General features: G+C 62.1%; 3 protein-coding genes and 1 long non-coding RNA gene across 5 annotated transcripts; 3 read left to right on the top strand and 1 right to left on the bottom strand.

The window, feature by feature from the left end:
* Positions 1-4158: 4158 nt before the first annotated feature.
* Positions 4159-11571, bottom strand: LOC144274317 (DLA class II histocompatibility antigen, DR-1 beta chain-like). The gene is made up of 6 exons (XM_077833060.1): positions 11395-11571; positions 9893-10162; positions 8564-8845; positions 5520-5630; positions 4923-4946; positions 4159-4553 (listed from the first exon to the last, which is right to left on the bottom strand). Exons 1-6 carry the CDS (start codon positions 11498-11500, stop codon positions 4540-4542), a joined length of 807 nt encoding a protein of 268 aa, XP_077689186.1. The 5' UTR covers positions 11501-11571; the 3' UTR covers positions 4159-4539.
* Positions 7578-8340, top strand: LOC144274319 (uncharacterized). The gene is made up of 2 exons (XR_013347858.1): positions 7578-7627; positions 8075-8340. It is a non-coding gene; the product is annotated as an uncharacterized LOC144274319 (long non-coding RNA).
* Positions 11572-13399: 1828 nt separating the features above from the next.
* Positions 13400-19208, top strand: LOC144275059 (HLA class II histocompatibility antigen, DR alpha chain-like). 2 transcript variants are annotated; one of them, XM_077834166.1, is made up of 5 exons: positions 13400-13537; positions 15034-15291; positions 15919-16200; positions 16490-16640; positions 18409-19208. In XM_077834166.1, the coding sequence occupies exons 1-5, from the start codon at positions 13456-13458 to the stop codon at positions 18410-18412; spliced, it is 777 nt and encodes a 258-aa protein (XP_077690292.1). In that variant the 5' UTR covers positions 13400-13455; the 3' UTR covers positions 18413-19208. The 2 variants fall into 2 exon arrangements, with proteins under 2 accessions (XP_077690292.1, XP_077690293.1); XM_077834167.1 differs by lacking the exon at positions 18409-19208 and having other exon boundaries at positions 16490-16644.
* A 5887-nt stretch (positions 19209-25095) lies between these two features.
* On the top strand, positions 25096-26701 carry LOC144274397 (HLA class II histocompatibility antigen, DR alpha chain-like). The gene is made up of 3 exons (XM_077833195.1): positions 25096-25350; positions 25978-26258; positions 26555-26701. The coding sequence occupies exons 1-3, from the start codon at positions 25101-25103 to the stop codon at positions 26699-26701; spliced, it is 678 nt and encodes a 225-aa protein (XP_077689321.1). The 5' UTR covers positions 25096-25100.
* Positions 26702-26909: the final 208 nt, after the last annotated feature.

Raw genomic sequence — 26909 nt, 5'->3', positions numbered from 1 at the left:
GTTGCGGTAGCAGCCCGGGAGGGGCGTTTTAAGGGGTGTGAAATGTGAATGTTGATGGTCTCTGTGTTGGGGGGTTACAGGCCTGGGGCCAGGGGATCCCCGGAATCGCCTGAGCCAGGGCTCTAGGGGGTGCAGTCCTGGGTCTCTGAAACGTCCCCCAGGTTCTGCTCAGCCAGCCTGGCCTCCTGCGTAACTCAGCCCCGGGGATTTCAGCCGGGATCCCTGCGTCTGGCCTCGCCCAGAGCTTGTCCTGATGGGCTGTACGTCCACCCGGCTATAGCCCAGGCTGGCCCCCCCAGACCGGCTGTGACTCGAGGTCGCTCCATGAGTCAGTCCCGAGTGACCCCGGTTGGGGACCCGGCCCTCCATAGCCAGGCCCTACAACCGCCTGGCACTGCCCTAGGACCCGGCCTGCTCTCTGCTCAGCCTGGCCCCACCAAGGTCCCCCCACCATGGGACCCTGCCCTCTCTGACAGGGATGGAGGTGGGGGAGCAGCGCTGTGTTTCCCCCTGAGGTCCCCCCATGTGTCTCCTGCCCTGGGGGAGGGTCTGTCCCTTGCAAATGCCCAGCTCTAAAGACAAGATCGTGTGGTGGTGGCAGCCGTTGCTGGGTGGGCACGAGCTGGGTGGGCAGGGGGGAGAGGGCCTGACCCCCGCCCCAGGGGGAGCAGCCGGTGTTTGCAGAGCCCCAGGATTCCCCCCACAGCTGCTCACACCCTGTCCTGCTCTCTGGAGCCCCGTGGGGCAGGCTGTCGGCTCTGGGATGGGATTCGCTATGTGTCAGGGAGTCCCCGGGCGATGCTCTGGAACTGCTCCCCACAAAGCCAGGCAGGACTCTGGGGAAGTCTCCTTTCTGTGAGCAGCCTGTCTGCAGGACACACAGCCCCCCCGGCTTCCACCTTCCTGGGTCTGACCTCGGAGCATTCAGCCTCCTCTGCCCCTCCGTGCGCTTCCCACAGCGACTCCGCCCAAGCAGGGTCCTGGGGAAGCCAGAGGGTCCTGCCCCCCAACTCTGTAGTCAGACGTGACTCTCATCCAGCCGGGGAAACAGAGGTTTATTAGATGATAGGAACATGGTCAAACACAGAGCTTGTAGGTGCAGAGAACAGGACCCTTCAGCCAGGTCCATTCTGGGGGGCAGTGAGCCAGACAACCCCGTCTGCACTTCACTCCTTGTCCCCAGCCAGCCCCAAACTGAAACTCCCTCCAGCCCCCTCTCCTCTGGGCTTTGTTTCTTTCCTGGGCCAGGAGGGCACCTGATCTCTTTGTTCTCCAGCCCTTTAGCTCTCACCTCGCAGGGGGGAAGGGCCCAGGCCATCAGGTGCCAGGAGACAGAGTGTCGGCCATTTATGTACCCTGGCCCTTTGCTCTGCAACAATTACACCCCCTTATCCCACCCCCTAAAGACTTAAGAACTGCCTTGGTGAAACTGAGGCACCCCTACAGTATTCAGAGGAAACATTAAGAACAGTCCTGCTTCGTCACACTATGGGTCTGTGCCGGGGTGGGATGGGGCAGGGGGATCCCTTGGCCTGGGGTCCCTGGAGGGAGCAGCATTTGCTGACGCCGTGGGGACAGGGAGCGACCCGTGTCTGTCTCTGAGAGTGTCACGGAGGGGTGCTCCGTTGACCCCCACGGCAGCACCGTCTCCATAGAGCTCAGAGGGGCGGGGAGCAGGAACATGGGGTGTGGTGGGGGGAATCCAGCGGGGGAAGCGCAGGATGGCCCTGATTTCTTGGGACGTGCCTCACCCATGAGGGAGGGGACGTGTCCGACAGACCCCCACACACACACACACACCCAGAACCCGCCCACAGGAAAGCCGGCCGCACAGGGTCCTGCTTGGGCAGGGATGTCTGTATCCGTGACCCGCAGCCTGTCCCTCCGTCTGCACCCCGAGCCTGAGCACCCCCAAACCCCCATCCTCAGCCAGGACCCCTCATTCCACACCAGCCCCACTCCTCTGACTGAGCACCCCAGATGGACAGACAGCCCCCATGCTTGTCTCTAGCATGTGGGGGTGGGGGGCTGGGAGCCAGGGCTCCTGGGTACTTTCCTAACATTGCGAGGGGAGTGGGGACTAGCGCGGGGGGCTGGGAACCAGGACTCCTGGGTTCTATCACAGTTCTGTGGCTTCTGACAAGTCTCTTTCCCTCAGTGTCCCCCTCTGTACCATGGGGTGAGGACACCGACCGGGGCTGCATTTCACTTGTAGTTTATTCCTTTCCAGTGCAGGTGTGGGGCTGGGCCAGGCCCCCGGATGCCAGCCAGGCTGCAGGCCCGGGTGGTTTTGGGTGGAAAGTCCCTGGCACTGAAATAACGCCCGCCCATGGGACCCTGGTGTCTCACTGACGCACCAACAAGCAGGACGCTGGGCCGGGGTTAGTGCCTCCGGGGCTTGGCCAGGGGCAGCGCGGCACTGACCCGTCATCACCGGGCGCCGGGCAGAGTCGGGGCGGGGAGCAGAGCGTGTTGGATGCTGCTGGGGCCCGGGGCTGGGGGCTCAGAACCATCCCTGGGGGCGGGGAGGAGTGAAACCAGGTAAGGGGGAAAGCAGACGTCAGTCTGTCTGTCTAGAGTTAACCCTTTCGGGGTCGCGGGGCCTGAGAAATGTCTCCACTGGGCTGTGGGCAATTGCACGGGGACTTTCCGCTGACACGGGATTGACGGGCCTGGACTGAAAGGCCCCATGTCCTGGCCCTGGCCCCCTGAGCCAGCCAGTCCCTCCCCCCCAATCCCGGCCCTTCAGCGCAGCCCTGTCCACTTGCCCTCCCTGACGGAGCCTGTGCAGGGAAAGCCCAGCGGGGCCGCGCTCGAGGGCTGGAGTCTGCAGGGGCCCGTACTCAGAGCTGGGCTGGAACCCAGGAGTCCTGGTGCCCAGGGCTGGGCTCTGTCTGGCCCATGGGGCTGCCGTAGCTGCACCATAGTTAGGTGTGACACAGACTTTGGTTAGCGCAGCGGCAGGATGGTGAATAGCCGGGGCGGGGGTGAGGCAGGGGGGCAGGAGCAGGGCCGGGATGGTCCGTGTGGGGCGCTGGAGAGAGAAGACTCCATGGCAGGGGGGTCTTGGCCAGCAGAAGGAGCAGCGGGCCAGGCTCTGAGTGACTCACACAGATTCATGCCCTGGCCCTGTGTCCCCTCCCGCGGGGACAGCCCATGGGAGCAGCTGAAAGGGACGTCCCCACGGCCTCGTCTCCCCGCTCTCCGGGACTCTCCCCCACCAGGGTCCCAGAGCTCTTTGCACCCCGATAGCACTGGGGCCAATTTCCCCCACAGAAATGCAGCCACCGCTGGGGTGGGGCCTGGCAGCTGGGAAACAGCACCCAATGGGAGCGGCGGGGAAGGGCCAGGGGAGCATGAATGGCCATGGTGGGGCAGGGGCTGGGGTCTCCCCGGCAGCCCTGGGGCAGGGTAACAGCGACAGAGCAGGGCCGGGCTGGGGGGAGGGGGAATGTGAGCACCCAGCCCACATATCGCCCCAGAGGTTGCGGGGTCCCGCATAGCTGGGACCCCACAAGCAACCCCCCCAGCGGGATGCGGGACTCTGACTGGGATGGGGCTCCCGTGTCACTGGTGAGTCTCTGGGCCCCTGGGGGGATGGGGCTGTGACTCCCTGGTGCGTTTGGGCTCCTGGATAATAACTGCCCTGCCCCATAGCCCAGCTCAATGACAGCCCCCCCATCCCAGCCCGGCGCCGTCGCTGACCCCAGGCCGGGGTGTCCGTGCTCTTGGGGTGCCCCCCAGGCTCACCAGGGGGACGGGAGCATCCCCCCCTCTGCAGCTGCCTCTCCCCTGGGAAAGCGGCTTGGGGCCCCCGCTCCCCACGGCCTCCTCCCTGCTGCCCCCACCCCTGGGGAAGGAACTGGTCTGCACTGGCACTGGGAACCCACAGCCTCCCCCAGGGGTCACCCCCACCCGCAGAGCCCCCCTCTGGGGTCCTGCCCCCTCCCTCCCATCAGATCCTGCCCTGCCCAGGGCCCTCCCCAGCACAACAACCCTGATCCCTCCAGCCGCTAAATGGCCCCATGGTGTGTCTGGGGAGTCCCCTCCCCCAGGGCAGCTGCTCTGTGCCCTGCGTCCCGCTCCCCCCAGCCAGAGCCCAGCGGGCCCAGTGGCCCCAGCCCTGTCCCGGCCCCGGGGGCGCAGTGAGCACGGAGCTGGGGGGGCTGGGGATGGTTTATTAGGGTGCAGCAGTTCTAACAGCGCCCGGCCTCGGTCCGGCTTCCCCCCGGGCTGTGGAGCAGCGTCCCCCAAAGGTTCCCCGAGGGCCGCGGGGTCAGCGAGAGGGAACGTGGGGCTGGGCTGGGGCAGGGAAAGGGTTAACGCAAGAGGGGTCGCCCCCGTGGCAGACCCTGTGGGGACTGAGGGGCAGGGACGGGTCCCCAGGCGGGGGCAGTGCGGGCTGGAGCCGGGCAGAGCGCGGGGAGCAGACGGGGACGGGAAGGGACCGGCCCCAGGTTCTGCATTCTCCGGGCTGGGCGAGGGGCTGGGAGAGACGGACGGAAACTCCTGCCGGCCGGGGGGTCCGACGCCCAGGATCTAACTCAGGAGCCCTGCAGGGAGAGGGGAGAGAAATCAGCCCCTGGCCGTGGGGCTAGCAGGAGGGACGGGGGATTTTCTTTGCCAGGCCCCAGGGCGCCCCCAGGGACTCTGCCCGGCAGCCGCAGGGCTGGGCGATGCTCGGCAGGACCCAGGACCCTCTGCCCCCGGGAGCAGCTCGGGGATCCGCCTGAACGGGGACTGAGGGAGCCGTAGACTCCTCCTCTGCGGTGCCAGGGCCCCATTGCCCAGCTGCCCCCGGGCTGAGCCGGGCGGGTGTCATGGGCCGAGGGGCAGAAGCAGCCGCCCCACGGGTGTCCCAGGCAGCCTGTGGTCAGTGTGGGGGGAGGTGGGTTTAACGGGGGGAGGGGAATTGAAATTACCTGCAGGTTGGGGAATGGGGCGCCCTGAAAAAGAAAGAGAGACATGGTCAAAGCCGTGGGCAGAGGGAGCCGGATCCTGGGGGTCAGAGCTCCAGCCCCCGCCCCACGGCATGGAACGCCCCTCACTAGGACCCCAGCCCCCGTCTAACCCCCAAACCTGGGGTTCCCCCCTAGCCTGTTATTACAGTATTGTAAATCCCTGCCCCAGGATCCCCGCCTTGGGGGAGGGGACGGGAAAGGCTCTGAGCCCCGGGGTAGGGGCAGCTCCCCGCACTGCGAGGGGTCGGGGTCTCTGTCCCACCCCGGGGTCTCGGCCGGGAGAGGGGAGAATGGGAGCTCCCAGCCTGGCCCTGGGGCCCCCCACTGCGATCTCCCCATGGCCCCTGCTCTGTCCCTACCCTAAGGGTGGGTGGGGTGGGGGGGGGGGAGATCTGACCCAGCCCCAGCCCCAGCCCCAGCCCCAGGAGACTAGAAGTTGGGAGGCCCCTGCCAGGCTCTGAGCAGCCCCTGCTGGGGGGTGGGAAGGAGCCTGCAGCCAGGCCCACATCCCCCCCACAGAGAAACGCTGGTGCCCCGACCCCGCCCGGAGCCATTCACCTTTCTTATTCTTCAGGTAGATGAGGAGTCCTGGCACCAGGAAGATCAGCCCCAGCACGAAGCCCCCGATGCCCGTCAGCATCTTGCTCCTGGCAGCATCAGACTGTGCCTCTGTGAGACAGGGAAAGGGGAACGGGCAGCCGGGTCAGAGCCAGAGGCCTCCGGGCCAGGCTCCCGTCAGCACCAGGGACCAGCGCCAGCCGGGGCAGAGCCCGGGGCAGAGCCCGCAGGTGCAGCTATGGGACATCAGGGCTCCTCCCGGTCTGTGATCATCAGAGATCGGGCTCCGGCTCTGCAGCGCGAGGTCTGACATCCTGCCCATTGTCAGCATGAACTAGTCGAGCCCTGGATACTCCTGTGAGCCACAGAACTGGACAACCCCTTTGTGAACCTTGCTCAGCTCTTGGGTCTGTTATATCCTGTGGCTGGTAGTTCCACAGGGGAACTTCACAGTGTGTGGAAAAAGTCCTTGCTTTTCCCAGGTGTGAATTTGCCCCCTCCGTCGAGCGTCCCCTTGTCCTTGTGCTGTGAGACAGGGAGAACAGGAGTTCCCAGCCCAGGTCAATAGATTTGGGTTAGCAGGGCTCATACATGTGCTCTAAAAATTGTGAGTAGGGTCGATGCTTTTGCTAAACACAAGCATAAACGTAAAGATCTGGATGTAACTGTTAAAATTTTAGAAGAAAGTTTCCCCCCGCAAAAGCAGTGTCCTTTTCCAAATCAGGCCAAACCTTAAACTGCTAAAACCATTGACTCTCTTCCGCAAGAAGAAATCATTTGTTTGTGTACTTCCACGTGCAATTCTCCCATTTGGCCAGGACAAAAACCAGATGGATCATGGCGTCTTCGTACGGATGATCAAAACTTAAATGAAGTCTCTCCAGGTGTTACAGCTGTTGTTTCCAAAATCCCTAATCTAATTAATCTGTAAATCCCAGAGCAAAATAAGTTTCTACCATTGGCACCTGTTGGGTTTCAATATAACTATAAGCTTTAGAGAATGAGTTCAGCACTTCTGGAAGAGTGCTCCCAGGGTGGACACGCATCGGTACTTGACCCCGAACCTAAATTCTCACGAGCGTTGACATGTAAGAAATACAGCAGCAAATGAATTCCATGCCACTGAGCAGTCAGCACACCCCACCTCAACCCACTGCAGTAGCAACTAAACTAGCACCCTGGATTTCAACTCCGCCCAGGGAGTATAAAAAGCAGGAAGTGAAATTAAAGTTTCAAATAAAACCAAAGTTACCAATAAATACTTAAAAAGAAAAGGAGTACTTGTGGCACCTTAGAGACTAACCAATTTATCTGAGCATAAGCTTTCGTGAGCTACAGCTCACTTCATCGAATGCATACTGTGGAAAGTATTGAAGAAAGTACCCACCTGCGGAAGTGAAGAAACAGATTGATAGAGCCAGAAGAGTACCCAGAAGTCACCTACTACAGGACAGGCCCAACAAAGAAAATAACAGAACGCCACTAGCCGTCACCTTCAGCCCCCAACTAAAACCCCTCCAACGCATTATTAAGGATCTACAACCTATCCTGAAGAATGACCCAACACTCTCACAAATCTTGGGAGACAGGCCAGTCCTTGCCTACAGACAGCCCCCCAACCTGAAGCAAATACTCACCAACAACCACATACCACACAACAGAACCACTAACCGAGGAACCTATCCTTGCAACAAAGCCCGTTGCCAACTGTGCCCACATATCTATTCAGGGGACACCATCACAGGGCCTAATCACATCAGCCACACTATCAGAGGCTCGTTCACCTGCACATCCACCAATGTGATCTACGCCATCATGGGCCAGCAATGCCCCTCTGCCATGTACATTGGTCAAACTGGACAGTCTCTACGTAAAAGAATAAATGGACACAAATCAGATGTCAAGAATTATAACATTCATAAACCAGTCGGAGAACACTTCACTCTCTCTGGTGACGTGATTACAGACATGAAAGTTGCAATATTACAACAAAAAAACTTCAAATCCAGACTCCAGTGAGAGACTGCTGAATTGGAATTCATTTGCAAATTGGATACAATTAACTTAGGCTTGAATAGAGACTGGGAGTGGCTAAGTCATTATGCAAGGTAACCTATTTCCCCTTGTTTTTACCTACCCCCCCCCCGCCCCTCAGACGTTCTTGTTAAACCCTGGATTTGTGCTGGAAATGGCCCACCTTGATTATCATGCACATTGTAAGGAGAGTGATCACTTTAGATAAGCTACTACCAACAGGAGAGTGGGTTTGTGTGTGTGTGTTGGGGGGGGAGAAAACCTGGATTTGTGCTGGAAATGGCCCAACTTGATTATCATACACATTGTAAGGAGAGTAATCACTTTAGATAAGCTATTACCAGCAGGAGAGTGGGGTGGGGGGAGGTATTTTTTCATTATTTGTGTGTATAAAAAGATCTTCTACACTTTCCACAGTATGCATCTGATGAAGTGAGCTGTAGCTCACGAAAGCTTATGCTCAAATAAATTGGTTAGTCTCTAAGGTGCCACAAGTACTCCTTTTCTTTTTGCGAATACAGACTAACCCGGCTGCTGCTCTGAAACCTGTCAATAAATACTTCCAAGTGCTCGGAGCAGGAAAATGGAGCGTCCTACGGAAAACCAGCAGGAACCACTCCCATATATTGATGGTCAATCCAGGAGGGGGCAACAGACTCTAACACCATCAAGGAGGATGCGAGTAAGTCTGGAGGTGTAACTGGCACGTGGGACTTATGTTTAGGACTTGTATATGCGGTGACATGTATAACTTTGTTGGTAACCTTAATAAAACTGCTAAAAGACAGATGCTCTCGTATGCGTTGGGTGCCTACGTTTCCATGTGTTCCTATGGGCTCTAAATCCAGAAGAAACAGAGACAACGTTGTGGAACTTGAGACTGCAGCCCAGAGCTGAACCCACTGGAGTGGGATTCACCGTAAACAGAACGAAAGGCTACGGTAGACAGCGCTGTGAAGTCTTGGCTTGGGCTGGTATTTGTGGGGGCTGGGTGACCCAGAGGCTCTTACCCCAGTTCACGGCGAGGGGGCCCCGCAGGCTGATGTGCTCCACCTGGCAGGTGTAGACGTCCCCGCGCCGGGGGCTCATCTCCAGCATCACCAGGATCTGGAAGGTCCAGTCTCCGTTCTGGAGCAGCTCCGTGGACACCACCCCGGCCGTCTGCTCCTGCCCGTTCTTCAGCCACTTGATCTCGATCCCCGAGGGGTAAAACCCCGTCACGGAGCAAACCAGCAGGTGAGAGTGGGGCCCAGACCCCGATGTCGTGGGGGAAACTTTCACCTTGGGCTGAACTGGGGGGAGAGAGAGAGAGCTGGGAAAGGGTCTGGAGATGGACGGGGGCTCAGAGAGAACAGGGGCCCCTCCAGGGAAATATCCCCCCCCCCCGCATGTGCCCAGCACCTGCCTAGGGCGATGCCCCCCAGGGTGTGTGGAGTCCAATCCCCCCAACCGCACACACGGTGCCATTCCAGGACAGTGCATCCGACCCCCCCAAGACACCTGGCAGCTGCCCGGGGCAGGGCACCCGGGATGTGTAAGGTCCCGTTCCCCGGGACACGCCCAGGACAGACGGGGCTCCCCATGGTGTGTGGGGTCTGATTGCCTGGCCACCCCGTTCCCCCCTCACTGCCCTGGGGTGGGGCTGGTTCTCTCCTGCCCCCCGTTGCCCTGGGCAGGCTCCGGCAGGTAGGGCCCGAGGGGAGTCGCGTCCCGTCACCCCCATGGGGACAGAGCCGGGGACGGTCTGACCCTCGGGGCCCCGGGAGACGGGGTCTCAGCCAGGGACCAGGGGCTGCGCTGACCCCTGCCAGTGGGGACCCCGAGGGGGGAGGGGCGGGGTTGGGGGGAGGGGAAAGTTCTGCCCCATCGCCCGGCCCCCTGAGCCCAGGAAGGGGGGTAGGAGCCGCAGCAGCTGCCTGCCCCGAGGGGGGTCTGGGGGGGACGGTGGGGTCTGAACCCTTCAGAGGGGTGGGGGGGGCTGGGAAGGGGGAGGGGTCACCGGCCCCCCAGAGACTGACCCGGGGTGGGGCTCTGCTCCCTGCCGACAGGGGGCGCCGCAGCCAGACCGGGGGGGGGGGGGCGGGGGCGGAGATGACCCCGCCCCAGCGCCTGCTGCTCCCCCCCCCCGCGTAGCGCGAGACGTTCGGTTCCCCCCCCGGGGTGCAGGTGGCGGACCGCGCCCAGCGAGGGGAGGAGGGGGCGGGTCAGGGCGTGTCCTGCTGCGGCCCCGCCCCCCGCGCTCCCTCTCCGGCCCCGCCCCCTCGGAGCCCCGCCCCTAACCCCGCCCCTGCGCACCCTCTCCGGCCCCGCCCCCTCGGAGCCCCGCCCCCCGCACTCACCTCTGCGGTCGACGCTGAACGGCCGGACCACCCCGTAGTTGTACCGGCAGAACGTGTCCACCGCCGCCCGCTGCTCCGCCAGGATCGCCGGGTCCTTGTTCCAGCCCTCGGCTGTGCCCCGGCCCAGCTCCGTGTCCGCCACGTGCACCCCCAGCTCGCTGTCGAAGTGGACGAACGGCTGCCGGTCCCAGACGTGCCGCTCCAGGAACCGGACCCGCTCGGTGCCGTTGGCGTAGAGACACTCGGACTTCGCCTGGTACAGGAAATGCTCTGGGGGGGGGACGGGACGGGCTCAGGCTCAGGGACCCGCCCCTGCCCCGGGCTCGGAGCTCAGCGGGGGGGGAACAACCCGAGCCCCGGGACCCCCCCAGCCCCGCCCTGGATCCACTGGGCGCCGCGGGAGCCCGCAGGTCTGGGGGGGGGGGGGAATGACAGTGACGTGGGGAGACGTGGGGGGAGCGGGGGGGCTGGGGGACACTGAGCGGGGGGGACACGGGGGGAGGGGCGGGGCAGGAGGAACAGCAGAGAAATGGGGGTGGGGCACAGGCAGGGGGCGGGGAGACTGAGTCACGGGGGGCACAGCACAGATGGGGGGCGCAGGGGGGCGGGGAGCCCAGGCCGGGGGCACTGACACGGGGGCTGGGGGCCGGTCGCTGTGGGGCAGGAGAAGGTCCCGGGGTCTGGCTCTGGAGCAGCCTCTTAATGTGGATTGACCCCAGGTTCCCCGGAGCGGGGGAAGGGTGTAAAAGGGAACGATTCTCTGCATGGAGTCTCACCCCCATGGGAGGGGCCTGGTTCCCCCCATGGCCCCTCCCCCTCCCCAGCCTGGGGCCCCCCCAAACACCACACAGGGAGCCGGAGCTCATGGAGAAAAGACAGAGACCGACACACCCAGCATCAGCCCAGGACAGGGCTCCCCGGGTGTGTGGGGTCCAATCCCCCCCTCATACATCTGCTGTCTGCCTGGATGGTTCTCGCCAGGGCATATGGGGCTGATCCTCCCTGATACACCCAGCGCCTGCCCAGGCTCCCCGGGGTGAGCAGGGTCTGATTCCCCCAATGCACCTGTGACCAGGATGGGGCTCCCCAGGGCATGTGGGGTCTGAACCCCTTGATACACCCAGCGCCCGCCTGGCATGCGGCTCCCTGGCCATGTACGTGGGGTCCAATCCAACCTCACAGATACACACAGCACTGAACTGCGCCATGATCTGCAGGGTGGGTGGGGTCCGATCCCCCCCAGATACACCCAGCACCTGCCCAGCACAGGGCTCCCCAGGGCTCTGGGGTCTGATTCCCCCCCAGATACACCCAGTGCCTGTCCAGGATGGAGCTTCCTGGGGCGTGTGGGTCTGATCACCCCCCTCCCCCAGGATACACCCAGCGCCTGCCCCGGACGGGGCTCCCCGGGCACTGGGCAGTGCTTAAGTTGTGCCAGGGCTGAGCCCCGGCCCCTCTTTCATTACAGATTAAGCCCCCGGGGCGCTGGGGTCTCTGCTCACCTTTGGGCTCCGTGCAATGAGCCAGGTGGGTTCTCAGCACCGTCAGTGTCACGAGCAGAGCCCCAGCCCAGCGGCTCCCGGCCCCCAGGATCCGCCCCGCCCCCATCGCGGCTCAGGAGGGAGAGATCTGGAAAGTCGTCGGGACCCCGCAGACTGAGACCTTCTCTGCCCAGCTCCGAGCACCAGACCCGGGATGCTGCCCACAGCCCCGGGGATTGGGCACCCCCAGCCCAGGGCCAGTCAGCATCGAGTCTGGGCAGCATCATCCGTTGCCAGGCAGAGCCGGCCCCAGCAGGGCTCGGTTCCATACTTCTCCCTCGTAGGGGGCAGAGCAGGGCCTGGGGTCGGGCTGCAGGACTCACCCAGCGCCTGCCATGGCCCCGGGGCAGCTGGAGAGTGGGGCCAGCCCAGGGACCAACCCCCACCAGAGCAGGGCCCCCAGCAACGGGCCTGGGACCCTCCGTCCCCTTCCCCTGGTGCCTCGACCCTCTGCTGCTGGCTGGGGCAGGCCGGGTCTGTGGGGGGGGTCTCTGGTTGTGGATAAATTTAGGCCCAGTGGAAGGTTCGGGGCTGGCCCCACAGGCTGAAGTTCTGAGCTTCCCCCTCCCCCACCTCCATGGGCCTGAGCCCTGCCCCCCTAGGCACCCCACCAGAGCAGGGGGCTCAGTCTCCATGGGTCAGGCACAGCTCAGCCTCCCAGCTGCTCCCACCATCCATCTCCCTAAGCGGCTTCTCTGGCCCCCCTGTTTCTGAGCACCTCTCCACTGCATTTGCCCCCCGCTTCCATGGGGCAGGGCCGGGCCATTATCCCCAATGCCCAGCTGGGGAGGGAGGGCCAGAGAAGTCAGTGACTGGCCCAGGGTCACACACAGTCTGTGGCAGGGCTGGGAATGACCCCAGGGCTCCTGGGTCCCAGGCCAGCCCCTCTCCGGCCCCTCCTGCCAGGGGCAGTGTGAACACCCAGCATGTTAGCGGGGTGGGGGTGGGGGGACGGATGGCTGCGGGTTTGGGCAGGGGACACGGATCGACACACCCACACAGGGCCCAGGACAGACCCCGGGGGGAGGGGGCTTGGTCACTAACAACAGATCGGAGCCGGTGCCAGCAGAGGGGAAAGGCCCCATGTCCCCATCCCCACCTCCTCAGCCAGTCCGTCCCCACCCTGAGGCCTCATGGGTGTTGGTCCCGTGTCCCAGTTTTCCATGAATGATGCCCCAAACCCCGTGTGTGGCCTGGTCTACACTTGTCCCATCAGATCTCTGTGGCTCAGGGGTGTGACCCCCCTCAGTGGAGAGCTGGGCCGGCCAAGTCCCCCATCTGCACCCAGCCGTGCTGCAGAGCAGGGTGCCTGGGGGGGGCGTGAGCGCCGTCTGGGGAGACCCCACCCAGTGGCGCCATGTCCACACTGGGGACAACCCCCCTCCCCCCCCCCCGGTGGCGGCGCATCCACATCAGGGACAACCCCCCCGCCCCTCCCCCAGCGGCGCTGTGTCCACATCAGGGACAACCCCCCACTGGAGGCGCCGTGTCCACACCAGGAGCAGGCATCTGGCCAGGAATGTGCAGTGTGGTCAGCCCCAAATGCTTTAAAATCCTGCGACGATGTACAAATACCAGCTGTGGGGTTTATTTGCCTTCTGCTCTTTGAGCCCCTCGGGTGCCCGGGGGTCACAGTTTGAAGCTCTCTCCGCAGCCCCAAGGGCTGGACACTCACTTTGTCTCTAAGATCGAGGCTGGAATCATCTCAGACCCACGTGACTCCAGGAGCTGGGGCTTTAGGAAAACACAAGAATTATCCTGAGACTCGTGACACAATCCTGAGAGCCGGGAACACTGAATTTCTCCGTCTCCTCTCGGCGAGGCTCAGCCCCGCTGCTCTGCCCGGTAACAGCCTGGTCGGCGCAGGGATTTCTGCCATTGGGTGCGGGCCCCTGGGGCGGGCTCCCCTGGCCAATGCCGGGCGCTGCCCCCCAGCCCTGCCCCCCCACAGAGTGTGACACGTGCCCTCCGGCCCCCTAGCACTGCCGGCCCCACGCCCAGCCCAGTGTCCGGAGAGAGGAGATGGGCGCAGGACGGGGCGTCCCCATGGCCCAGCTGGCCCTGCTCACCCTGCTGGCCCTGCCGGGCGCTGGGGCGGTGACAGGTACGGGCGGGGTGGGGGCTGTGACGCCTGGGCCTGGGGGGGGGGCAGCTTGACCCCCATAGCGCCCGACTCCCACCCCCAGGGAGGGGACGATGGGGGGCTGAGGGGTATGGGGGGAGCTGCAGGGAGGAGGGTCTCGTCCCATAGTAGGGAGGGGACGGGGTGGGCAGGGAGGGATGGGGGGGCTGATCTGGATGGGGTGGAGGGTGGTGGGTCTCACCCCTGTGTCAGGGAGGGGGGAGGGGAAGCTGGCACGGGGGCAGCAGAGGGATCGTGGGGAAGTCGCTGTGGTTTGGGTATGACACAGCCCTGCCCTAGGGGTGCAGCCCCCCATTCCACACAGGGGAGATGGGGGAACGTTCCCCAGAGGGTCACTCCAGGGCCAGACCCTGCTGAGCAGTGAGAGCGTCTGTGCAGAGCAGGGAGCCCCTGGCCCTGCTCCCTGGCCTGTCCCCATTGTTCCCCCAGGACTCAGACCCATGGGGGACTCTGTGGGGCACTGTCTCTCCTTGGCTAGTGGTGGCGGGTTCCCTGCTTTGCAGTCGCTGGGTGAGATCCTGCCGGGCGAGCTGGGATCCCTAGGACAGTGGTTCTCAAACTTTTGTACGAGTGGCCGCTTTCACACGGCAAGCTTCTGAGTGCGACCCCCCCTTACAGATTAAAAATGCTTGTTTAGATATTTAACATCATTATAAATGCTAGAGGCAAAGTGGAGTTTGGGGTGGAGGTTGAGAGTTCGTGACCCCCCGTGTAATAAGCTCGTGACACCCTGAGGGGTCCTGACCCCCAGTTTGAGAACCCCTGCCCTGGGATGTGGGTGCCGAAGTCCCTTGGGCCCTGGGGGATGCCAGCCTCCGCCCCGAGCAGACCCCTCCCCCTCCCGGAGCGTGTCTGACCCCCCCAGTGCAGCTTTCATGTCTCTGGCTGGGGAGTTCCCAGGTCTCCCGGTGACCAGCCCTGTGTCGGGGGCCAGGGATTGAAATCGCCCCGAGAACCAGATCATGGTGATGCCGGGATACAGAACGAGCCCCATGGACAGAGGGGAGAATGAAATGTCCTGCAGCCACAGCCCCCAACGCCCCCAGGAGCCGGTTCAGGCTGGGTCCCGTCTCCCCTTGCCAGCTGAGCCGGGTTTGGTCTGGTCCCTGCTTGGCTGGGAGACGTGAATGGAAACCAGGGAACCAAGCAGGGGTCAGTAGGGGGGTCTCTGCTCTCTCAGTCCTTGCACCGGGGCAGCCCTAGGGGGCTTGTGCTGGGGGGGCTGGGGCAGGGGTGCTCTCCCCTCGCAGTCAGTGCTGGTCCCATTGCCCCCAGCGATGCTGGGGGGCGCCATGCTCCACGCACCTGCCCCCCCCCCCGACACCTGGGAGTCCTCGTGCGAATGTCACAGCCCGGGAGCTGGGGGGCTGCGCTGTTGGGGGAAGCGCTGAGACCCCCTCCCCTGGGCTGGGGATCAGCCCCCCAGGTGGCCGGTGCTGACGCCCGTCTCCCCGCAGCGGAGAACATGCTCTCCCAGGTGGCCTTCTACCAGCGCACGGACCCGGCCCAGCGCGAGGCCGGGGAGTTCATGTTCGAGTTCGACCAGGACGAGATCTTCCACGTGGACCTGGAGAGGAAGGAGACCGTCTGGCGCCTGCCCGACTTCGGCAAGTTCACCAGCTTCGAGGCGCAGGGCGCCCTGGGCAACATCGCCGTGCTGAAGAAGAACATGGAGATCATGATCCAGAGGTCGAACCGCACGCGGGCCCAGAACGGTACGGGGGGGCACCTTCCCCGCGAGGGGCCTGAGCCCTCCCCCCCCTTCCCTGCCAGGGGCCTGAGCCCCTTCCCCGCTTCCCCAGATCCCTCTCCCCACCTTCCTGAGCAGAGACCCCTCCCATCTCTCCCCTACCTTCCCCTCCTCGCACACCCACCCGGGCCTGATACCAGACCCCACCAGAGATTGAGAGTCTCCTCCCAGCTCCCCCCACAGCCCCTGGAGGGCTCCGGGGAGCCAGTCAGCTGGGCCAGGGCTGTGCAGGGCAGGGGCCCCGGGCAGTTCACACCCTCCAGGCTGGTGGCCCAGGGCATCTCTTTGCCAAGGGCTGTTCCTTGCCCGTGCCCAGCCCCAGGCCCTGCCCCTGAGGGATTCTCTCGCCGGCCCCTGGTGCCCCCTGAGCCATCAGGGCAGGGAGCTGGGACGGCCCCGGTGACGCCCCTACAGTCCTGGGGAGAGACCCCTGAGCTGGAGCGTGAGCACCAGGGACTGGCTGGCTCAGGGGGGCAGGGAATGGGGCACGGGACCTTTCCCCTCTAGGGGGTGCTGGCTCCGATCCAGCCCCAGGGCAAGGACTGGCTGGCTCAGGTGCAGGCAATGGGACCCACTCACCCCGTCTCCCCAGTGCCCCCTGAGGTGACCGTGTTCCCCGAAGACCCCGTGGAGCTGGGTGAGCCCAACGTCCTGATCTGCTTCGTGGACAAGTTCTCCCCACCCGTGCTCAGTGTGACGTGGCTGAAGAATGGGCAGGAGGTGACGGGGGGCGTCTCGGAGACCGACTTCTACCCCCGCCAGGACAACTCCTTCCGCAAGTTCTCCTACCTGCCCTTCCTCCCCAGCCAGGGCGACTTCTACGACTGCCGGGTGGAGCACTGGGGGCTGCCCGAGCCCTTCACGAAGCACTGGGGTGAGGCTGGGGTGCCCGGGGACCCCTCTGGGCACAGGGCTGGGAGCCAGGTCGCCTGGGTTCTCTCCTGGCTCTGGGATAGGAGTGGGGACTAGTGGGTCAGAGCGGGGGCAAAACTGGGTGCTCAGACACCTGGGTTCTATCCCAGCTCTGGTAGGGGAGCAGTGTCTAGTGGGTCAGAGCAGGGGGGCTGGGAGCCAGGACACCTGGGTTCTATCCCAGCTCTGGGAGGGAAGATTGGGAACAGCCCCCCTCACTCCATGCCCTGTCCCTCTCCCCCTCTCTCCAGAAGTCCAGGTGCCCACCCCCGTCCCTGAGACCACCGAGACCCTGGTGTGCGCCCTGGGCCTGGCCATGGGCATCATCGGTATCATCGCGGGCACCATCCTCATCATCAAGGGCATGAAGATGAATGCCGCCCGCAACCCGCGGGGCCCCTTGTGAGTAGCCGGTGCCCAGGGAGGGCACCCACTGCACCCGCAGCCCCTGGGCCCAGCCAGCACGCCTTGGGGAGACCCCCCCCACCTGCTGTGGTCCCCCAGCCAGCCACAGCCCTTCCTCCACCCAGCACCCGCTGGGGAGTGTTACCAGATTTGCCCATGACTTTGAAGTATGCTCATATATTAGGGTTACTCTTCTGGGGGGCGGGGGGTCTGTAATTCTATCCATGTTCCTCTTGTGTCACTTGTGTGTTCATATGGAGCTCTGCTTCTCCCTCCTGCAAGTCCCCTCTCAGCGGATCGATCCTGCAGGACCTAGGTTCCCTAGGGCTGGGTTCCTCCAGACACAGACGCTGTCTGAGTGGACCGGGTCAATCAGCACTTTCAATCTGCCACCCTTATATGCCCCTGGACTTGTAGTCTGGGTCGAGCAGCACTTCCAAGCTGCCACCCTCTTATGTCACAGGTTCAGCACGTCCCTGTCCGCACTTTCACGTTACAATTGTTCTGGTCGTAACCCACTGGATGAGCAAACCCCACGATATCTGGGGGCACTACAGGGCTCTTTAGCTTAGCTAAGAGAAGCATTGCTCCAGAGTAAATGGGGAAGCTAAAAACACAAAAGCGTAAAGTTCAGAGGGAGAGGGAAGGAAGCAACCAGCTTAACCATAAAAGTTATTTATTGAATAATAGTGATAACCACACAAGGAGAGCCTAAACCGACAGAACATTATTAAAGGTTACAAAAGTCATATGTAGAAAACTGGAGCTGATCAAACAAGTCAGGGTTAGAACGTTATACCTGAGGTAGAAAAGAAAACAGAGAGAGAGAGAAAGAGAGGGATCTCACCACTCCATGAAGCCTGAACGGGTCGGGGTTCCCAGGTGGCGGGGGTAGCTCGGGGTCCTGAGTGCTGGAGACAGGCAGAGCCCCCAGCACGATCAGTCAGGAGAAGATGAAATCCCAGTGGAATTGATACAGAGTTTGGGTCCATGCATCAGAACACTGACTGGAGGGTGGGTCGGGGTTTTTTGTAGGGAAACAACAAGGGTTCAAGGGAGAACACTAGATTTGTTTATGGGTAATCTGATGACTCAGGATAGACTAGACAGGAAGAGCTGATCACTCCTGGCTCTGGGAGGTGTTCCTTCCAGGGAGCTCACAGTGCAATTAGGCAGCTTCAGTATTTTGGGATATCAATCAAGGATTCATTACTAGGATTGGTCTGATAACGGCTGAGCTGGGTGTGCGCAGGTTCATTAACATCTGGAGCAGAGATCCCCCATCATGCCGTGCTTCCCTGGGCCCAGAGTTCAGTGCGGTTCTTGTGTGGGAATCTCCGTTCTCCATTCTGTGTGCTAATGGGGATGCCTCCCTGTCCCATCTTTGATGCAGATGAGGCTGGGGGAGTTGCCTTAATCCTGTCACGCTTGTCAGGAGGGGTCTAGGTGTGTCTCCCAGCGCCCTTCACTGCCCTCTGCAAGTCTTTTCTCTGATCGGTTTTGGTTCAAGCAGAGGCTGGGGGCGGAGGAGGGGGTGTCCTTCATGTGTCAGACAGGCTGGATACTGCGCCCTGGTTCCCCAAGAACACAGAGCTGACTGGTATCAGGAGACTCCCACCCGCTGTGCCCTTCCCAGCCCAGCCCCCACCTAGCTCCCCCTGCATCAATGGGAGGCTCCCTGGGGGCGCTGGGGAACAGCCCTGATCCCTGCCATCCTCGCATCGGGGCCTGGGGCTCCTGGTAACTGACCCTCTTTGCCTTTCAGATAAACGTGGGGCGGAGCCGGGGCCCCTGAATCCTTCCCAGGTGCCTTCATGAGACCCGCTCGCGCCACCCACCCCCCTCAGCTCTGCCCCCAGCGTCCCTGCTCCGTGTCCGCCAGTGTCAGCTGCTGTACCCAGCTGGGAGCCCCCTGGCCCCATACCTGTGACAAGCCAACCCCCTGGAGATTCACCGGGGAGCCAGCCCCTCGAGCTTCCCCCGCACCCTCTGCTGGGCTTGGGAGGGGGGCGCCTATCCAGGGAGAGGGCTGCTGCCTCATGGGGCTGGGAATGGGGGTTGCCCCTCGTCAGGGGGGCAGAAGGGGAGAGGGCTGCTGCCCCATGGGGCTAGGAATGAGGGTTGCCCCTTGTCGGGGGTCAGAAGTGCACATGGGGCTGATCCAAACCCCATTGCTGTCATGGGGAAGGTTTCTCCTGACTCCAGTGGGTGCTGGATTGGGCCCCGACCCCAGCCCCTGTTGGCCAGAGGCTGCTGTCAGGCACCCCAGGTAAAGCCCCTCCAGCCATTACCCAGCAGGCTTTGGGGCAGATTCGGCCATTTGAGGTCAATGGGGTTCCCACGGGGCGGGATCGGGCTCATGGCTGGGGGTGGGGCAGCCCCAGTGCCCGGCTAAAGGCCCCATGGCACCCGTGTGCGGCTCCCCCGGGTCCAAGGGCCCAGCGCGGGGTCTGTGTGGGAAGGGCCCAGTCCCCGTATAGCCCCCGCCCCGTGTGTGTCCACAGCCCGGCCGCCCCCGATCTCGCTCTGCTGCTTTGCTAACAGCAATAAAGTGGGTTTTTGGGACGTTTCTGAGGTTTTGATCTTTATTTAAAATCTGGTCGTCTGGGCCGTGCCCGCGGCAGCCTGTGTTAGCCCAGCCCAGCCGCAGTCGGTCCAGGGGCCCCGGGTTATAGCGGGAGTTAAGGGAGTTTGGTATGAGGGTTAAGGAAGGGCCAGGACTCCTGGGTTCTATCCCAGCTCTGTGGTTTATCCAAGGGAAGGTTCCTGAGGAGGAGGTTTCTGCGAGCAGGGGGCTCTTTGGTCTCGCAGACAAAGCTGAACGAGAGCCGATATCTGGCAGCTGAAGTGAGACAACTTCAGACGAGAAATGAGACACTTTTTTAACCGGGAGAGGGACTAACCGTGGCAAGAGCTGAGCCAGGGACGTGGTGGATGCGCCAGCCCTTGGAGTCTGTACATCAGGCTGGGACGTCTCTTTCTAACAGACCCGCTCTAGCTCGACTACCAGACATGGGCTGGATGCCGGAATCCCTGGGTGTGACTCTCTGCCCTGGGCCATGCTGGAGCTCAGACCAGGTGCTCAGAACAGTCCCTTCTGGCCTTGCCAGCTCTGGGTCCCTGACAGGGGTGTGGGGTGAGGGCCCCAGGGACGTGGTACCAACCTTCAGGAGAGGCCAGCAGAGTGCTCCTGGCGATTACTGCCCCGCCAGGGGGTGGGTGAGGAGGGAGAGACCAAGGGGTAGAACTGAAGACTGAAGAGTGGTGGGGTGGGCAGGGTCTGGGGGGATTCAGAGACAGGGGTCGGCAGGGTCTGGGGCTCAGGGTACTGCCTGGAGGGTGGGGGTGGGTCTCAGGGGCACCCTGGTCAGGGTGTAGCAGGGGCTGGGCTCAGGCAGGGACCAGGATGGGAGGTTCTGGGTGTGACAAAGTGGGACTGTTCTTAATGTTTCCTCCGAATAGTGTGGGGGTGCCTCAGTTTCCCCCAGGCAGTTCTTAAGTATCTAGGGGGTGGGGTAAGGGTGTATGATCATTGCAGAGCCCTAGAGGGCAGGTGTGGGCAGGGGTCTGGACACAGAGAATGGCCGACACCCTGTTTCCTGACCACTGATGGCCTGGGCCCTTCCCCCCCCTTGCAAGGTGAAAGCTGAAGGGTTGGAGAACAAAGGAATCAGGTGACCACCTGGCCCAGGAAAGGAACAAAGCCCAGAGGAGGAGGGGCTGGAGGAAGTTTCAGTTTGGGGCTGGCTGGGACATGGAGTGAAGGGCAGACATGGTTGTCTGGCACACTGCCCCCCAAAATGGACCCAGCTGAGGGGTCCTGTTCTCTGCACCTGCAAGCTCTGTGTTAGACCATGTTCCTGTCGTCTAATAAACCTTCTGTTTTACTGGCTGGCTGAGAGTCACGTCTGACTGCGGAGTTGGGGGGCAGGACCCTCTGGCTTCCCCAGGAGCCCCGCCTGAGCGGACTCACTGGGGGGAAGCGCACGGAGAGGCAGAGGATGCTGAATGCTCCGAGGTCAGACCCAGGAAGGTGGAAGCTGTGTGAGCTGTGTGTCCTGCAGACAGGCTGCTCACAGGAAGGCGACTGCCCCAGAGTCCTGACCGGCTTCATGGGGAGCCGTTCCAGAGCATCGCCCAGGGACTCCGTGACAACTGGGGTTACCCAGTGTGGGGTTTGGGGCTAGGGGTTGGGATTCATGGGTCAGGAGTTACCCGGGGTGGGGCTGAGGGAGGGGCTGGGATTCAGGAGGGCCCCGCAGGTCAGGGGCTGCAGGGCTGCCGGGTGCTGGCTGCCCTCCAGCAGGGCACATGGAGGCTGATGCCCCTCCGGCCGGCCGGGGTGTCTCTGCAGCTTGGGGCGCGCCCTGTCCCCTGGGGTGGGGGATGGAGCAGACACGGCTCAGGCAGAGCCTGGACCCGGCTCTCGCTGCAGCAGTTTCACCCAGTGACCTGGTGGCCCCAGGGCCTGCGATTGGTCCTTCTGGATCTGCACCCGGTGCGCAGAAAGTCCCTGGCAAAGCCCCGGGTTCTCAGGAGCACGTGCCGGGGAACCGATCCTAGGAGCGTCTCTGGTACCGGCCCAGCATGGGGGATGGGGAGCAGCTCCCAGCACATAACTGCATGAGGGCAGCTAAGCCAGATAGGGCGGCTGGGCCAGCTCAGAAAATCCTGCCTGGACCCCACATCCCCTCAGCTCACACCCCACCCCAAGGGCTACCGGCCTTTCCCTCGGTGAAAGGATCCCCGAGCTCACAGACCCCACCCCCAGAGCTCCCCCTGACAGCTCACAGACCCCTCACAGATTCCACAGACACAGAAAAAGTTGTGCCGGGCAAGAAGCCATCCTGGTTAAAAGGAGATGTGGAAACAATGATCAAACATTAAAAAATCAACATGCAAAGGATGGAAAAAGGGGAAGTAAATGGCAACAAATATAAGTTACAAGTAAACAAATACAGGCGACGGATAAGGGAAGCTAAAGGATTCAATGGCCAACAGGGTTAAGGACAATAAGATGACATTTTAAAATCCTAATTCAACCTGACTCTGACCCCTGTCACACCTGTGCTGGCAGCTGGCCCCACCCCAGCCTCTCTGCCCCTGTGTGCCCTGGGGCTGCTGGGTCCCACAGCCCAGCCTCCCCCTCCTCAGGTTAACCCCCCCCCTCCACGGCTCTCGGTGCATCTCCGGGGGGCGGTCCCATGTCCCTGGGCAGGGCTGGTGTGAGCGTTGGTTCTCCCCTCCCACCCAGCCCTCGGGGCTTTTCCCAGAAAGCTTCCACTTCACCTTGAACTCAAGTAATCCCCCCAAACCCCGGCCAATCAACGCACGGCTCCGGGCAGTGTCATCGGTCTCCGGCAGATCCCGGCTGGCAGGGCTGAGCTGGGGCTGGTGGAACTGAGAGGTGCTGCTGGAGGGAAGAGGGGAGGGGGATGGGGTCAGCGGCTGCCCCCCCGCCCGCAGGCTCAGTACAGCCCCCCCTCTGCCGGCAGGGAGCGGAGTTCAGCCGCCCTCTGACCTCAGGGGATTTTTGCACAAAGCCTGAAATCAGGATCCGGAGTGGGGGAGGGGCACCAGAGTCCGAGCTGCCCCCCAGGCCTCGGTCCTGAGTCTGAGCCCCCCCGACCCAGCCCTTCCCCAGCACCCAGCTCACCCCAGGACAGCCAGCGGGGCCCAGTACATGGGGAACTGGGAGCCAGGACTCCTGGGTTCTCTTCCCCAGCTCGAGGCGTCTGGTGGGTTACAGTGGGGGGAGGGGCTGGGAGCCAGGACTCCTGGGTTCAGTTCCCCCTTTTGGCACTATTGTGCTGTGTGTACTGGGGTAAATCCCTCCCTGTCTGGGGCTCCGTTCCCAGCTCTGACATGGGGCTGGCGACCTCCCGGTGTCTTGTCATCTTAGGCTGTAACCTCCCGAGGGCGGAGCCCGTGTCTCTGGGCAGCGCCCGGCACAACACGGCTCTGATCCCAGCTGGGGTCTGTGCAGCCCCCGGGGCGGGGGGGTGGCTGGCTCAAGGGGGCAGGGAATGGGACACAGGCCCTTTCCCATCTAGGGGCACCAGGTTTGGCTCTTCAGCTGCCTGCTCCAGTCACTCCAAACCCACCCCTGGGCCAAGTGCAGCCGGTTTGTACCATCCCGATTTCCAGCCCCAGCGGTTGATTGGCGCCCTCCAGGGCTTTCCCTGCACAGCTGGCTCCGGGCAGCAGGAGGTGCCGGACGCAGATGCTATGCCCAAGCACTGAGCTTTGGTCCTGGGGAGTTTGGGGTGGGGGCTGCAGGGAGGAGGGTCTCTTAAACTTCAGTACCAGGCAAACTAGTCGAAACTATAGTATAAAGAACAAAATTATCAGACACAGAGATGAACACAGTTTGCTGGGGAAGGGTCAACACAGCTTTTGTAAAGGGAAATCATGCCTCACCAGTCTAGTATAATGCTTTGGGTATAACAAGCATGTGGACAAGGGGGATCCAGTGGATATAGTTTACTTAGATTTTCCAAAAGCCTTTGATAAGGTCCCTCACCAAAGGCTCTTAAGCATGTCATGGGATAAGAGGGAAGGTCCTCTCCTGGATCAGTAACTGATTAAAAGACAGGAAACAAAGGGTAGGAATAAACAGTCAGTTTTCAGAATGGAGAGAGGTAAATAGTGGTGTCCCCCAGAGGTCTGTACTGGGCCCAGTCCTAGTCAACATAGTCATAAATGATCTGGGAAAAGGAGTAAACAGCGAGGTGGTGAAATTTGCAGATGATACAAAACTACTCAAGATAGCTAAGTCCAAAGCAGACTGTGTAGAGTTACAAAGGGGTCTCACAAAACTGGGTGATTGGACAACAAACTGGCAGATGAAATTCAATATTGATAAATGCAAAGCAATGAACATTGGAAAACATCATCCCAACTATACATACAAAATGATGGAGTCTGAATTAGCTGTTACTACTCAAGAAAGATCTTGGAGTCATTGTGGATAGTTCTCTGAAAACATCCACTCAATGTGCAGTGGCAGCCAAAAAAGCAAACAGAAGGTTAGGAACCATTAGGCAAGGGATAGATAATAAGACAGAAAATATCCTATTGCCGCTATATAAGTCCATGGTTCGCCCACATCTTGAATACTGCGTGCAGATCTCGTTGCCCCATCTCACAAAAGATCTATTGGAATTGGAAAAGGTTCAGAAAAGGGCAACTGAAATGACTAGGAGTATGGAACAGCTTCACTATGAGGAGCGGTTAATAAGACTTTTTTAATAAATGGGACTTTTCAGCTTGGAAAAGAGACATCTAAGGTCTATAAAATCCTGACAGGTGTGGAGAAAGTAGATAAGGAAGTGTTATTTACTCCTTCTCATAACACAAGAACTAGGGGTCACCCAATGAAATGAATTGGCAGTAGGTTTAAAACAAACAAAAGGAAGTATTTCGTCACACGACACACAGTCAACCTGTGGAACTCCTTGCCAGAGGATGTTGTGAAGGCCAAGACTATAACAGGGTTCAAAAAAGAACTAGATAACTTCATGGAAGACAGGTCCATCAGTGGCTATTAGCCCGGATGGGCAGGGATGGTGTCCCTGGCCTCTGTTTGGCAGAAGCTGGGAATGGGCGACAGGGGATGGATCACTTGGTGATTCCCTGTTCTGTTCATTCCCTCTGGGGCACCTGGCATTGGCCACTGTCAGCAGACAGGATACTGGGCGAGATGGACCTTTGGTCTGACCCAGTACTGCCATTCTTATGGAGGGGGCTGCAGGGAGGAGGGTCTAGCCCCAGAGTGGGGAGGGGATGGGGGCAGGGAGGGAGATGGGGTGCTGCTCTGAACAGGGTGGGGGTTGCAAGGAGGAGGATCACAGAATCATAGAAGATCAGGATTGGAAGGGACCTCAGGACGTCATCGAGTCCAACCCCCTGCTCAAAGCAGGACCAATCTCCAACTGCGGGGAGGGGGGGGGCTGATCCGGATGGGGTGGGGGCTGCAGGGAGGAGGGTCTCACCCCCATGGCAGGAAGGGTGGGGAGGGCAGGCTGGTGCAGGGGCAGCAGAGGGATTGTGGGGAAGTCGCTGTGGTTTGGGTATGACACAGCCCTGCCCTTGAGGTGCAGCCCCCAACTCCCCGGAGGAGCCGCTTTGGGCTGGGTCCCGTCTCCCTTCACAGGCTACGTGGGTAGAGGCCTGACCGCTACTTAGATGGGAGACCCTGGGGTAAACAAATGAGCGGCGGGGGGGCACAGTAGGGGTGCTGTCCCCTCCCAGGCAACGCTGACCCCATGCCCCAGCATGATGCCAGGGGTCCCTGCACCTCCCCCCCCCCGACACCGGGGAGTGTTTGTGCGAATGTCACAGCCCGGGAGCTGGGGGGCTGCGCTGTTGGGGGAAGCGCTGAGACCCCCTCCCCTGGGCTGGGGATCAGCCCCCCAGGTGGCCGGTACTGACGCCCGTCTCCCCGCAGCGGAGAACATGCTCTCCCAGGTGGCCTTCTACCAGCGCACGGACCCGGCCCAGCGCGAGGCCGGGGAGTTCATGTTCGAGTTCGACCAGGACGAGATCTTCCACGTGGACCTGGAGAGGAAGGAGACCGTCTGGCGCCTGCCTGAATTCACCAGGTTCGCCAGCTTCGAGGCGCAGGGCGCCCTGGGCAACATCGCCGTGCTGAAGAAGAACATGGAGATCATGATCCAGAGGTCGAACCGCACGCAGGCCCAGAACGGTACGGGGGGGCACCTTCCCCGCCAGGGGCCTGAGCCCTCCCCCCCGTTCCCTGCCAGGGGCCTGGCCCCTTCCCCGCTTCCCCAGATCCCTCTCCCCACCTTCCTGAGCAGAGACCCCTCCCATCTCTCCCCTACCTTCCCCTCCTCGCACACCCACCCAGGCCTGATACCAGACCCCACCAGAGATTGAGAGTCTCCTCCCAGCTCTCCCCACAGCCCCTGGAGGGCTCCGGGGAGCCAGTCAGCTGGGCCAGGGCTGTGCAGGGCAGGGGCCCCGGGCAGTTCACACCCTCCAGGCTGGTGGCCCAGGGCATCTCTTTGCCAAGGGCTGTTCCTTGCCCGTGCCCAGCCCCAGGCCCTGCCCCTGAGGGATTCTCTCGCCGGCCCCTGGTGCCCCCTGAGCCGTCAGGGCAGGGAGCTGGGACGGCCCCGGTGACGCCCCCACAGTCCTGGGGAGAGACCCCTGAGCTGGAGCGTGAGCACCAGGGACTGGCTGGCTCAGGGGGGCAGGGAATGGGGCACGGGACCTTTCCCCTCTAGGGGGTGCTGGTTCCGATCCGGTCCCAAGGCATGGACTGGCTGTCTCAGGGGCAGGCAATGGGACCCACTCACCCCTGTCTCCCCAGTACCCCCTGAGGTGACCGTGTTCCCCGAAGACCCCGTGGAGCTGGGGGAGCCCAACGTCCTGATCTGCTTCGTGGACAAGTTCTCCCCACCCGTGCTCAGCATGAAGTGGCTGAAGAACGGGCAGGAGGTGACGGGGGGCATCTATGAGACCGACTTCTACCCCCGCCAGGACAACTCCTTCCGCAAGTTCTCCTACCTGCCCTTCCTCCCCAGCCAGGGCGACTTCTACGACTGCCGGGTGGAGCACTGGGGGCTGCCCAAGCCCTTCACGAAGCACTGGGTGAGGCTGGGGTGCCCGGGGACCCCGCTGGGCACAGGGCTGGGAGCCAGGTCGCCTGGGTTCTCTCCTGGCTCTGGGATAGGAATGGGGACTAGTGGGTCAGAGGGGGGCAAAACTGGGTGCTCAGACACCTGGGTTCTATCCCAGCTCTGGTAGGGGAGCAGTGTCTAGTGGGTCAGAGCAGGGGGGCTGGGAGCCAGGACACCTGGGTTCTATCCCAGCTCTGGGAGGGAAGATTGGGAACAGCCCCCCTCACTCCATGCCCTGTCCCTCTCCCCCTCTTTCCAGAAGTCCAGGTGCCTACTCCTGTCCCCGAGACCACCGAGACCATGGTGTGCACCCTGGGCCTGGCCGTGGGCATCATTGGCATCGTCGCGGGCACCATCCTCATCATCAAGGGCATGAAGATGAACGCCGCCCGCAACCCGCAGGGCCCCTTGTGAGTAGCTGCTGCCCGGGGAGGGCACCCAGCCACACCCACAGCCCCTCTCCCACCCAGCACCCACTAAGAGACCCCCCCATACACCCTTGGTGCCCCCCCAGCCAGCCATAACCCTGGGCCCACCCAGCACCCCCTGGAGAGACCCCCACCGGCTGTGCCCCTCCCCAGCCAGCCCCCACTGTGTCAATGGGAGGCTCCATGGGGGTGCA

This window comes from Eretmochelys imbricata, chromosome 14 (genome assembly GCF_965152235.1).
Source record: "Eretmochelys imbricata isolate rEreImb1 chromosome 14, rEreImb1.hap1, whole genome shotgun sequence".
Taxonomy (NCBI): Eukaryota; Metazoa; Chordata; order Testudines; family Cheloniidae; genus Eretmochelys; species Eretmochelys imbricata.
The sequence above is the reverse complement of the archived record's forward strand: the minus strand, read 5'-3'. Positions and strand labels throughout refer to the sequence as shown.